The sequence below is a fragment of the Colossoma macropomum genome, unplaced genomic scaffold, assembly GCF_904425465.1.
Source record: "Colossoma macropomum unplaced genomic scaffold, Colossoma_macropomum, whole genome shotgun sequence".
In the NCBI taxonomy this organism is placed as follows: Eukaryota; Metazoa; Chordata; class Actinopteri; order Characiformes; family Serrasalmidae; genus Colossoma; species Colossoma macropomum.
Genome location: NW_023494789.1, coordinates 15045229 through 15059067, shown reverse-complemented (window position 1 = coordinate 15059067; position 13839 = coordinate 15045229). Strand labels below are relative to the sequence as shown.

At 36.9% G+C, this 13839-nt stretch overlaps 2 protein-coding genes across 6 annotated transcripts in view; both read left to right on the top strand.

The window, feature by feature from the left end:
- Positions 1-1914: 1914 nt before the first annotated feature.
- LOC118807978 lies at positions 1915-5596 on the top strand. Of its 3 annotated transcripts, none has more exons than XM_036570236.1 (3): positions 1915-2425; positions 3085-3281; positions 5491-5596. In XM_036570236.1, exons 1-3 carry the CDS (start codon positions 1936-1938, stop codon positions 5515-5517), a joined length of 714 nt encoding a protein of 237 aa, XP_036426129.1. In that variant the 5' UTR covers positions 1915-1935; the 3' UTR covers positions 5518-5596. The 3 variants fall into 3 exon arrangements, with proteins under 3 accessions (XP_036426129.1, XP_036426132.1, XP_036426128.1); XM_036570239.1 differs by lacking the exon at positions 5491-5596 and adding an exon at positions 4151-4640; XM_036570235.1 differs by lacking the exon at positions 5491-5596 and having other exon boundaries at positions 3085-3786.
- Positions 5597-5752: 156 nt separating this feature from the next.
- The window catches only part of jak1 (Janus kinase 1), a 59728-nt gene continuing 51641 nt past the window's right edge, over positions 5753-13839 (top strand). The window contains exons 1-2 of one of the 3 annotated variants that reach the window (XM_036570232.1): positions 5753-5864; positions 12956-13161. In XM_036570232.1, the coding sequence (XP_036426125.1) occupies positions 12963-13161 (199 nt within the window). In that variant the 5' untranslated portion in view covers positions 5753-5864; positions 12956-12962. Of the gene's footprint in view, positions 5865-7201; positions 7476-7521; positions 7768-12955; positions 13162-13839 lie in introns of those variants that run through there. The other 2 variants (XM_036570231.1, XM_036570233.1) reach the window with 2 other exon arrangements.

The window sequence follows — 13839 nt, the reverse complement described above, 5'->3', positions numbered from 1 at the left end:
GGAGACCTCACAAGGAACCTGTGGGAAAGTCTGCAGGAGCCTAAAATCACATTAAGTTACAAGGGCTGTTACTTCAACAGCTCTCTGACTCATGTAGAAAAGTAGCTCCCGAAAAAATGAGGCGGAAAAAAAAATCAAGTTTAGAACCGCAGTGGAACTTTTTAACACATCAAACAAGAAGTTTGAGAAAAGGCACCTTCAGAGGAAAGAAACCTCCAGAGAATTAAATTAAACCCACAAAGGAAAAAGAGCTGAATATACCTAAATATAATAAACCTAAAATTATTTTCCTCACAAACATAGGCTACATACTGGCAAAAATAATTACAGGAAAATAATCAGAAAAGCACTAATGCATCAACATACTTAAAGAGAAATTCTACCATTTTTTCAAAATTTCTGAAAAATTCAACCGTTTAGATGTAAACAAAGTCATTCAGAGTGGTTTGATAAGAAATGCTCCATTCTGGAGAAACTTACTGGCACAAAATATTTCACAATGGTGGTGATTGGAACCGAAAGTCCAGAGTGTTTAATGCCTCTAAAAGCTCCTCTTACAGACAATTATTACATGAATTATTGTTACAAACACTTTGCCTTATGCTTGAGACATTAAACACTTAAAAAGTTTGGTTCCTGTTGCCACCATTGTGAAACATTTTTTGTCTGTAAGTTTGTCTTACAAACACAAAATTTTTCACAACGGTAGTGACAGGAACCGGATGTCTGAAGTGTTTATTGCCTCTAAAAACTCTCTTACAGACAATTATTACACGAAGCCATTACAAATACGTTGCCTGGTGCCTGAGACATTGTTTTATGTTTGTTTCGAGATAAGATTATGGCCTAAAATACCATTTTTAAAATCCATTAATAGTTCTGATTCAAAACAGTCCCCCCCTCACAAAGAAACATACTTTTTTTAGATTTACAACTATTTTACCATCATCAACATTACACTAAAAACTTAGAAGACACATATAGGTTCACTGCTAGGTTTGTATAGTAAATAAAATGGCTACATTTGAGTTGCAGATGTCACGGCTCCTGGTTCCTTTCAGGCCTACCATGACTGTAAAGAAAATTGGTAACTTTTTCTGGAACGGAGCTTTTCACATCAAACCAGTCATGTTTACATCTTAAAGATTTAATTATGCAGAAATTTTTAAAAATCGGTGGAATTTCCCTTTAAATAGGCTGGTACCCACTTCTGAAATAAAAAGCAATATATAAGCAATAGCAAATGAAACTGTTTAAGATGAACATGTGAAATGTGCACTAAAATGTAAATACCAGGTAAACTGTTATAATGACTCTTGAAAATTGAAAATAATTTTTTTATAGTTTACTTGAATTTACAGTTTTATTATGCAGTATATGACTATAGGTGAGAAGGCACATACGGATCAGAAAGTATCTATTTGGTCACCTGTACAAAGTAAAAATCTAATATATTCCTACATTTCTGGCTATTTATTAAGTGATACCACTTTTACTTCTCAAGTAGGAGAATGGAAGTAGAGACTTTTTTGGTAAGTGGTTGTTTATTGTTTTGTGCGATTTAGGTCTGTTCTGTGGGGTCATCTTCTGGACTGCTTTGCTGCTGCTTACAGCTTTCTCTCAGAGCTTTAACATTTAGACTGAAGGTTTCACAAAAAGAGAGAAAAACTCCTAAAAAAAACCCTACGTTCTTAGGCTCACAGAGTCTGATGGACTAAAAAGTTCTGCTGCACTTTTTTTAAACTGTTGCACAAATTGTTTTGGTACTTATTTCCAAAGCTATTATTTGACTGAAGTAACAAGACTTTTATGACTTTTATTTACTCCAGTGTGTTTTCAGGCCACCCTGCCGACCTGCGAGTGAGAGAGAAAGTTGTCAAATGGTGAGAGAGTTTATTGGGAATGTCTCGTCAGGTGACAAGTCGTCATTTCTCCATGGACCTGCAGGTGACCGTATTTCTGACTGCAGACGAGGCGCACTCACTTGTTGACAGAGCAGTCCGGACACAAAACAGTCTTCCAGATAGCTTTGAGCTTCCAGTGCCTCCACGTTTTCTTTCTGTTCGAGTGACACAGCACACACGTCGAGCACGCCGCTCATTTGCCATGCGAGTAAATGGACTTCTCAGGAGCCTTACGGTGGCGTCAGAGCCTAATGGATGGGGCTCCTGCTCACAACATTTATCAGGTGATGATTTTTTCCCCGCTTTGTTACAAGACAACGAGTTATTCTTCTTCACCAACGCCGCTGGGATGCACTTTTTCAGCGCGAGGAGCCGGAAGCGTGTTATTTTATTTTTGTCACATGGTTTGAAGATTTCAATAACAACACAAAAATGGCGACAGTCACGTTGCTCGCTGTGGGCTTGCTGCGTCATTAAAATATATTCACGTAAACACGAGCTGGAAAGGTGGAAAAACGCAGGTGAGTGAGTCTGCATTTTGGAAAATATAAGGTCTATCCAGCCGGAAGGCTGATATGGTGTGTTAAACGTTTGTTCTATAGATACGTGGTGTGTTTGTTTTGGACGTGAGAGGGGTGTGTGTGCTGCTGCTGGGCGTTAGCACACATTGCACTGTACGAAATGGGAGCGCTCACCTCACAACATGCAGGAAAGAGAGCGCCTTTATTTTTCCAGCACTTTTTTTTATTGCAAGTTGTATTTCTTTTTAGTTTGCTTTGCATCGCACTGGAAATGTGCTGCCTGCTTCATGCAAATACCAAAAAATAACATTTAAAAGTGCATGCGTGTATTATTTATAATTTATTACAGTCCTCTGAGCTGCCAGTGCTTGGCATACCAGCATGCTTGTAGACTAACGTAGCTGTGGAGTCGCGTAACGGGCTAAAGGTTATAACAGCTACCAATATTAATTTTCGCAACGTCGCTATCACTTTATCATTGTCACCTGTTGGTGTGAGATTTCTGTGTCATTGCGTCGTTCAGTATTAAGACTCTATACTTTAATGAGACACATGAACGAAATGCATGATGTGCAGTAAGTATGTGTGATATAAGCTCTGGGGAAGCATGTTTTGTTCTTTTTTCTCTGTCTTTCTTCCATTGTTTGACCGTTGCGCAGATGTTATGTTAGCTCGTTTTGGCAGGCGCTCGCGCCGTCCAGCCATGGCCAAACACGACGGAGCTGATCGAGTTGTTTACAAGAAGAGATTTGCGGGGAGGACGGGGCGGAGCCTCACTGAATGGAACACGCCATTGGACACCCGGAGAAGTGTCGCACACAGCGGGCGGAGTCTGGGGGATAATAACAAGTCTGACGTAAGGAGGATGGTTTGTATTAATTATTGAGAGGCCTGTTGGGGGATTCGGGTGTTTGAGTGTTAAGGAATTAGCCTGGGTGTGGAGTAGGCTAAAGGAGTGGCTGAAAGGAGGTGCAAGGAGGTACAGAAACCAATCAATAAAAAACATTATTATCACATGTATTGATATATATATATATATACACACATATACACACACACACACACACACGTATATATAGCCTGTATAGGCTATACGATCTATATTATATGTAAGTAATGAAGTCATCAGAGTGTTTGGTATTTTCTGTGGTTACATTAATTCCATATGATCATTATGCTGCTGTCAGGCCAAAAACTTATCTGGAGAAGGAAAATAGACGTTTAATATTTAATGTAAGTTAATCTAGCAAAATTTAATTTTATTTTCTTGGTCCATTCATCAATGTCATCAATGAAGATACATTGTCCTGAAAGCAACAATATAAATAATGAAATAATACCTAACTTGTTGTTATATATATATATATCAGTTATTAATCACATTTTAAGTGGTGACTGTCATTAGGCATGTATGATATTATGGCTTATAGATGATTGCCAACATAAGCTTATACAGGTTACAATTCTAGTTATGTAGTTATGGCAGCTTGTTGACGTAGCAGATTAAATTGCTATTTTTTCTGACTATACTGTAGTGTGGCAGTGTTTTTACTTGACAACATTTTCTTTTTGAGTATTTAAATATTCTACTTTCTACTTTAAATTAGTGCAGTAAGTCTAGAGTCCTAACATTACGTTGTTGCTTTTTCCTTTTCTTTCTTTTTTTGACATGCTATAAATAGTTGCTATAAATATTTCACAAGTTAAATTATTCTTCTCCTCAAGATTGATTTCTCCTGACGTTTACAACTCGTCTGAAGGTAAGCAATCTGAAAGAGTGGACGGACGGGAAGTCCAGTGTCTTGGCTCTGCTTGATGTGACAGGCTGCCCTGGTTCAGTTATCACAGTGCTGATGCTGTCCATCTTAAAGGTACAGTACTGTGATAACTGAAGGATGGCAGCCATCTTGACATCATGTTCTAATGAAGAAACTACCGATATCAGCACATATTATGCTTGTAGAGTTATAGTTTTATTTGTAGAATTTGCTTTTCTAGTCAGGCTTTTTTCCTTAACACATTAAAATGTTGTTTGAGCTTTTCTGAGTTGCTTTCTTGTGTAAAGTTAAAATTTTTCATACTAAATTAGAAATTACAGTTTGGTTACTTCTAAGAGATGTAAATGGTTTCTTTAAATTTACGTTAAATATATTTTGTTAACTTCTTGCTGTGTTCTAGTTGTCTTTTTATAATAAAACATATGGTTGATAACGTTTATCACTTGTCTCCTATTCATATTTTATATGTTTTATTTACATTAACATTTGCATAGGAATAATGGACATAGTGCATATGTATTTCTATCAAATGCTGTTATGCAAACTGTGTTGTCGCGTATCAAAACTGCCAATCCATGTTTCGTGCCTTTGTGGGTGGAAATCCCCAATGCTGATAGTAATGTAAACACTCAGGTCGTAGTATTCTTTTCTGCTACTTTCACCACCATTCTCAGATATCCCCTAAACTGACTCATCTGTACATTCCAGCTTCACTGCTCTTTCCTATCCAGTTAGCAAACACGTTCTCTTGTTCATAGACTTAATAGTATCTTGTACAATACTATGGAAGAATTTAATTTGAACACTTGGTAAACAAAGTTATCCAAGATTCACTTCCTCTTTCCCCTTGTTCTTTTTCCTGTTCTCATTTCCACTTATTTTGTGGTCTTCCTGTTGACGTTCACACATTTTTTTTAGGATCGAGAGGCTCATTTACCACTGCTGTGTTTTTTTAAGTTCCTAAATCCATGTGTGAAAGTCAAACGATATTGTTTTCGACAGAGCTTCATGGCGTTGCTCCACACTCTCACTGCCTATATTTAGCCTGTGACTCATCTAACGTTAGGAGTTTCCATTTGGACTTCAGCTTTGTTATTATTGTGTCACTGCACATTATTGTATTACATTACATGTATACTGCTGCATTTATGTGACATAGAACATCCATTACATGCTCACATAAACTTTGCAATCAATGAGGAATATCTAAACACAGTAATGCTGAAACATGATTATATAACATGAACTAATATGAGACAGCAGTTACAGTCATGTTTTTTTTCTCAGGCTATCCACAATGTTTCTGAGTGCTGATGTCGGACTGCTTTTGATGGGAATAGCTACAGTCTCTACATGTTCAAATCAATACATTATTGATCTGCGCCACAGTCCCTAAGTGCTCTGCCACACCAGCCTTCTTGTGAAACTGCAGCCCACGGTTTCTGGCAACTCGTCTGATTGTGAGGACGGGAAGTCCCTCCCTTTCAGGGGAGGCTAAACCTCTTGGTCTTAAAGACCTTCGACGTTGTGCTGGTCCGTCACAGTGGGACGTGAGATGCCTTGCTTTGCAGTGGCTTGGTTGGGACGTGCTGGAGCATTAAATCGGCGGATGAAAATGCTTTTTGGTTTGCTCCAGTTAGCCTACAATCATTTTGATGTTGGTAATGCATGACAATAATTCTCACTTAATTACAGGACTACATTTGGTTGAGTGCTGTTTGTTCTTTACTAAGTTGAATGTTTTATTATCTGATAGACAAAAATATAAGGAAGGAGAACTTGGACCTAAAATACACCTGAAATGTAATACACAGCCTGTCTAGATGAATTACAGCAAAATATATTAACTAAAGTAATATTTTAAATTGGTACTAGTTCATGTAGACAGAAACTAAATAAATAACAACAAACTAAATAAGTGACACTTTAAGTACCTGTTCATTCTGCTAACTTCACTTTTAAAAAAGATGGTTCTTTAATAAAGGGACTGGTTCTATTTAGAACCATTAGTTCTATATAGAACCATTACATGCTTAAATGGTTCTTTACCAAGTGAAATAGTTTTTCAGATTGATGGAGAATATGTTGTATGTGGTTCTTTATAGCAATAAAAAGTGTTATTGTTACAGGCTTGACATCAGAACCCTTTTGGTGCTACACAGAACCATTTTCAGTAAGGTTCTGTATGGAACTATATCTCATTAATGTTTTGCTCACCCATTTGGTAGAGAACATTTTGAGTCACTATATATGTTTTGATTTTGCCACAAAGTGTCATCTTGACAGTTTGGTAGACAAATATTTTAAAAACTGTGGGGTCAAAAAATGAAAAAAACAAACAATAAAAAAATCCAAAAAAAAAAAAGAAAAATCCATTGCTTGGTGAGGACATTAAAGGGATATACAACGTATTCTTCATCCATTTAAGCATGGAACGGTTCTAAACAGAACCATTCCCTTTACTAAAGAACCATCTTTCAAGACTGTTACAAAGACCAAGGTCTAACAGGTTAAACATTATATGAGACTAAACGGCTAGTAATAGGTAAAATCAACGCCATTGTCATTACATTCTTATGAGACAAAACGGTGACTAATAATAGGTAAAAAAGAATCAACTACATCGTCATTATATTGTTATAAAGCTAAAACCATGATTAACTTATCTTAAGCCTTTGGTCGACCAGTTATAACAGAATTATATTTGAAACAAGCCTTTCCTTGAGCTATACTGGCCGTGTCACTTGTCAACAGATTGATCGGATTAAAATAGAGGCGATTAGACCAGTTTATTGCCCTTCCCGATTTGAAAACAGAAAATAGAAGCTACGACTACCATCCATTCGTGACCACGCAGAACGCTTCTTTTCGCTATCAAGGCTCTTTAAAACGAGCGAGACTACAGCTCTGCGGTCCCCGCCTGAGGGTTGACACGATTGGCGCCACAGTTGATTGACAGGCCGAGCAGCCATTAGGCGCCGGGCCTCTAGAGCCCCCTATTTTCGGGAATCTTTAGACGCTTGACAGGAAGGTTAGCTATAGCTAGATTATGAACTTCGAGCCTGTAGCTAACGTTATGTCTCTGTAAGGCGAGCTCGGATATGAAAACATTCACATTGGAAAACATACAGACATATTAGGTAACTACAAACGCTGCTTTGGAGCGAAATTAACATCGTGTTGATACAAAGTAAAGCGCTCGGAGGAGTTTTTTACTCCAAACGTCTGTGATGATCGAAAACCAACGGAAGTAACTCAGCTTGCCTTGCGAGGTAAGAAGAAGAAACGCTTTCGCTCTCTTTCTTTCGCCCCGCTTGACTAAGATAGATCGGGACTCTGGCTGTAAATCTGTTGTTGTGAAGGCGGATGCTTTATCAGTCGTGAGGATGGCAGATTTGATCTTGTTTGGCCACCCAGCAGAATTTCTGACTTTCAAGCTGTTGGGCAGACTTAAAGCTCGCTAGCTAACCTAACGTTAGCCTGATGACAAATCCAGTGGTAGCCAGTTTAACCTAGCTTAGCTAACCTAGTTGACTGGTTTTCGGTCCTCCACTGCAGCTGAAGGTTTGTAAATACATTATATTTTTTTCTTTTTCGACTGAGTGTCGAGTATTACGAATTACGAGATATCTTAGCCACGTTGTTTTAACTCACTTTCGTATGGGCTTCTTGCTGCTTACTTTTAGCCTGCTAGCTGGGTTACTTTTTGTTTTGAAATGAATTCGCACCGAGTTTTGCTGGTAACTTGGAGTTGGAAAGCCCTTCAGCTTGTCCTAAAAAATACAGATTGATTTGTTTTACCATGTCACTAAACTCAGGGCTCTAACAAATGGCTATTAATTGCTTTAATTAAGTAATTGTTTTAATAAAGAGTTAACGTTTTTTTCACTTCTGCGCTTTAATGTTATGAATGAGGCGGAATAAAGTGAGGAAAATCCACTGGTCATCACCAGTCAGTTAATATGGACTGTTTTGTTTTGAGAGCAGCTTTATGCTGTGTTAGAGCTTTAAAAAGACTTTTTATTGCCAAACTGGACCATTCTTTAATGAGAACATGCTGAGGAGCAGAGAATGTGAACACAGTGTTCCTCTGACCTCTGAAAACACCACACAGATGTATGGGGGAGAAACCATTTTTTCCTTTGTGTTAAAATGTTTGAGCTCATTAAAACGCGTTAAATGGCTTTAATTGTTGACTTTGGTTGACACTGGATTTCAAATGACAGTCTGTTTATCCCTGTCAGTGGACTTTAGCTAGCAGACACTGTTCTTCCTTTTCCGACATAGACTGACGTATGTCATCATTTTTTTTTTGTGTTAGATTCACTTAGAAGTATTTAATTGTTTATATGAATGGCACACCTTCATTTTAGGTATCTAAGTGTTTTGTCCTCATGCCCAATTTATTAGCTAATAATATTACATAAAAAATAATAATAATTTCCAAAAGTAAAGTGTTGAAGTGAAATACATGTTTAAAAATTGAGGTTTTCACTGCAAACAAAATAATCAGATGATCAGACATTATACTTTTCTTTTTGAATTTTTCACCTTGATTACAGAGAAATAGATGATGGAGAAGGTTTAAGAAAGGACCTGAAGAGGTCCGCTCTAAGGCAGCAGAGGGTGGCACGCTTCTAAGCGCTTAGTCATTTCAGAAAGCTAACATGGTAACTGTATTCTGGCAGGAGAGTAAATATTACCCTTTCAACTAGGTTCATTGATTATCAGCCTGCTTGATAAAAAATTGTTTTAGAAAGATTGTAGCCAGTGTGTACACTGAAAATTGGTGTATCAAAGGCAGTGTTCAAACTAAGCCTGTTCTCATCCTTTAGAATAGGTAATATTTTTAATACTGTTATTTATTTAAAAGAAAGTCTTATTATATTGTAATAACCTGATAAGATAAGCTCTCACCCTCTGGATTGGGTCTTTTGGCTATTTGGATTATATAGTGTGTCATGTACGTGCGTTTGGTCAGGTCTTCCATGCAAAAAAGGCAGTAACCCTTCATAAGAAATTAAACAAACAAACCAGTAAGTGATGAGTGACATCATTTAACAGCTCTGGATATGATGAATTGCTTTCAGGGCCATGAACCACTGCAAAATCTGAAAAATGAATCAATATTTGAAGGAGTTTAATCATCATTATTAAGACCTTGCAAACAGGATGACCTTTAAGTTTGCTTGACGTACATGCAGACGTGTGAATCACTCGGGTACCACTTGTCAACCAAAAGAACAGTTAGAGGTTGAGAACACTGAAAAGATGATCGCGGCGGGGCTGTGTTTCGACACAGACAGGAAATGAGGCTTTGTAGAACAATGGTGACATAAATGGTACTCAAGAAGACTGTGGACTCCAGCGGAATATCATGCCCATAGTTGTCAGGAAAAGGAGTAAAGAACGTTTTGTTTCTTTTTGCAGATGTAGCCAAAGACTGTCAGTGTGTCATTAACATAACTTTCAGTGACATAAATGTTTTGTGTAATTACATAGTTACATACTCCTTTACATAATTAGTTACCTGATTGATTATATGTAGAGTCTGTAGTTTGTACTTTTTTCCGTTTGTCACAGTGTTAAAATTGCAAAAATGTAAAAGATGCTTTTGTTTCTGTGGAACACAACTGTATATACAACAACAACTTCAATCAAATTCAACCCAAAATAAAATATCTGCTCTTCTACACTTAAATCAAGTGTTTTGAATTAATGTGACTTGGTTGAAAATGAATAAAATGAAGAAAGAAATTGTGTTGATTTTTTTGTGTTCAAAATCTTGACTCAGTAAACTCATGAACCATTTTTTTTTACTGTACTTACAAACTTAAATATATTGATTGAAAGTTTAGAATCTGCACTTTCAAAACAATTTCTTAGCTTGTTTGAGCTGCAAGTGAGGAAAAAAAATCATTAAAAAGTCTACCGTTTTTTATTGTCAAAAACATGTTATAACTGCAGATTCTAAGGGTTAAAATGTGCAACACTGAACAAGAGGGCTTGTAGAGTATGAGAATGGCAGTTGTGGTACCCAGTATGTCTAAGTAATCTATAAGGCATAAAGGTTTCAAAACGTTCCATAAAAAAGCAGAATTAATGTCAACAAGTACATGTAGGCTGATTTTTTCTGTGAGTTGGTGAACTTGCGCATATTAAGACTGCGTGATACAGGCAAAACATTATGATAACGTTTGAGAATGTCTGAGATTAATCAGGATATTCACACTGTATATAAATGTAATTTGTCAGATTGCTTATTTGCATATTACAACCTTCTGTGTATGAGTATTAAAAATGCTAATATTGATAACGCTTATCAAACATTGGATTGTACAATTTTACCACAAACAAATTTGATGTAGAAAGAGTCTAGTGAGTGTTCTTGATTCATGTATGTTTGGAGGTTTTCCCACACCTTCTTGAGTTTTATTACATGTCCATTGTCATACACAGAACTGCAGATCATGTCTTTTTTGTGTTTATTATCTGTTTTCTATGTTATGATGCTTCTCATATGGTCATTTTGCCACTTTCTTATGTTCTTGATGCTGCTGCTGCTGCTGCTGCTGGTGATGATGATGATGGTGATGATGAACTTTTGTTGCATATTCTAATTTCCAGTGACTTATATTATCTAGAGTTGCAATACAAGTAACATTATTTGTAATGATGCCCTTTCAGACATAAGGAGCCTATGGGGATTACGCTGCATACATAAAGCATTTATCGAGGCATACATAATCAGTCCCTCACTTGTCAGCAGTCTCTTGTGTGTCATGACTGTTCACTGTTAACCTGCTGTTGAAGGCTACATGAATAGAGAATCACTGGTCATGCAAAGAACAAATGCAAATGTGTTTGCAAAGTGAGGTGTGTTTTTCCACCATCAGTTTTAATTTGGAACAGTAAGTGCATTTCAAAGGACACTTTTAAAGGACATGGCTTATTGGCTGCAATTAGAGATGGCTCTGATCTCGTACTAGGTGGTATAATTGGTATCAGGTTAGTGTCAGCAGAAAATGCTGTATTGGTAATTGAAGGGGGAAAATAAAAGAATGAGTCCAATCCTGTAACAAATCTATCCTGAAATAGTACACAGTCACGTTGTGTGATATGATGTTGTTAGCTGTGTAGTTCGTCCTAGGTGTAGAATGTTTGAGTAGTTTGAGAATGATATCCTTCCTTTAGATGTTCATCTTAAGTAAAGTGCTTTAATTAAATAAAAAGGCTCATTTTGAACCTTAAAGAAGAATTCTTGGATCGTTTCAATAAGGTTTTAAAGCACTCGGCTGCAGAGGCTGTGTTTGCCTCATGTTTACAGAAATTGACAAATTATGTGATTTGGCCAGAGTGCCTAAACTTTTGCATACAGCTGTATGTCACGCTATATGTTTCTTGAGGCATATTTAGAACATATACGTTTGTGTGTGTGTTTTTTTTTAATAATTTTCCTTTCTAAATGCACATCATATATTTCAATGTCTTCTGTGACAAATAATGTACATTTGCATGCATTTAAGCCTGCAATGCAGTTAATTCATTTCAGCTGCTTTGGGTTTCTAACATAAATTGCACCTCTCAGTTTTTGGCTGTTTTATTAAATAAATAACCAGATAAACGTCTGTATCAGACAACTCCAGTCAACATCACATTATTTATAGCTGAATGTTTGTATTCCCACTTTCAACAAAACAACATATGCAGTAACGGCAACTTCCAAGTTTTAAAACACTGTTGAATAAGAAGGAAGTTTAAAGACTAGATTAACATAGTTGCAGATGTAAGCTAGCAGTTCGCAGCAGTTGCAAAATATTTTTTATGTAAACACAATATTTTGCTGTGTTTTGCTGCCATTGGTGTGCAGAGAAGTGCTCTTTGTTTTTTTTTTTAGACTATCATATAAACAAGGTGCACTGATGATGAATTTTTATGGCATATTCTAATTTCCAGTGAATTTTATTATGGAGAGTTGAAATATAAATAACAGCATTTGCTCTTCAGCAGGCCAATCTTGCTTACATTGATTATGTAATAGAACTACAGCATAGATCAGCCAAAATAAAAATTATAAATTGACTGATTGCAAGTTTTAGAGCTAAAATTGGTTGATTCTGATCTCAGCCGACTCCAATCGTATACCTCTAAAACAAATCAGCTGCTTTTGTAGTGCTTTTCATTGTATGCTTAGTTTTTAGAAACCTGTAGATGCATCATTTGATGAATTTAGCCAACAATAGCAATGAGCCCTAATTGCCAGTTTACTGACTGGTTTGTGCTGTTTTCAGGTTTTTCCTCTGTTGCTAGTCTGTAACTGGCATGTGGGTATGTCTACCATCCCTGAGAAAAAATGCCAACTGGCTATGCTCCAAATTGTTGTACAAGATTATTTAGCACAGTGCTATTAATGATGGTACAATCAATTCATGTTTTAAAGACAATTAATATTGATCCCATTATTTGGGCCTATAAATCCCTAAGAACACATTCTTTCTTTTCCTTAGAAACCTTTAAACATGTCACATGCGTTATATACATTGTGGAAAAGGCCGTTATTTATTGCTTAAAGAAAGTGGATCAAATAGCTCTCATAATTTAAGCCTTATTAAATATACATTATCATCACTCATGGGCCTGTAAGGCCTCAGGCCTCTAGCATCATCAGCTCCAGGCCTCATGACTCATGGATGCATCTGTAAAATGCTGTGCTCACTCTCACTCTCTCTCTCTCTCTCTCTCTTTGTTGCAGTGTCTGGATGCCAAAGCTAGGAGTCATGGAGCTGGGCAGGCAACTGTGTGGGAAGATGAAGAAGCAGAAGAAGGCTGAGCCGACAGTGCCCGCTGTCATGAGAGGCCTGGAGATTCACTTTTACCTGCCCGACACCAACCAGCTCGAGTATTTTAAAGATTGCCACACAGCTGAGGACCTTTGTGTAGAAGCTGCCAAGAGATGTCGTATGTACACACTTATACAGACTGAGCGACACACATGCACATCAGCCTTATCTGAATGTGTACAGGATAAGTAGATGTCAAACAAATCCATAATGCACTCAGAGAAAACACTCACAAACTCTTAGAAGCTCTGCCAGTGACAAGTGTAAGACTGGCTCTGTATATGGGCCCCCGTTTTTGAGCTGTGAATCTCTTAGCACCTCATGATTAAATTTCATTACAATGTAGGTTGCCCAGATGTGATGATAAAACAATTCTATATACATTTCGATTTGTTATTTCTGCAGCCAACACTATGAATTTTTGTCCATCTTCAGGACTAGCATTGCTCAATTTTGAATGTAGCCCACAGTTGTTACGCCTACAGGCTTACATCTTTGCCATTTTTAAGTTTAAACCAAAAAATGAACTACATTTCTGTTTTTTATTTTTGTTTTTTTTACTTTGCATCTGTGTGTGAAATATAGTGTGTGTGGTGTGCCTATAGTTTTTTATTTTTGAATCGCTGTTGACATTTTCCAGTAAAAACATTTTTATTTAGTAAGTAAAACAATGAGGCATAAACTTAAACGTCAGATTATGTTTCATGCCTCGATGCAGAATCTTTCTAGAGAGAATCAGAATCTAAGCATTGATTGTTTTTCACCACTCTTAATCCTGATAAGTAAAGAGATCCGT

What these genes read in the sequence shown, in the direction of transcription:
- LOC118807978 (XM_036570235.1), top strand. Translation starts at nt 1,936, where the DNA reads ATGGACCTGCAGGTGACCGTATTTCTGACTGCAGACGAGGCGCACTCA. An exon ending in GGAAAGGTGGAAAAACGCAG is followed by an intron (nt 2,426 to 3,084) that starts GTGAGTGAGTCT and finishes ACCGTTGCGCAG; the next exon opens with ATGTTATGTTAGCTCGTTTT.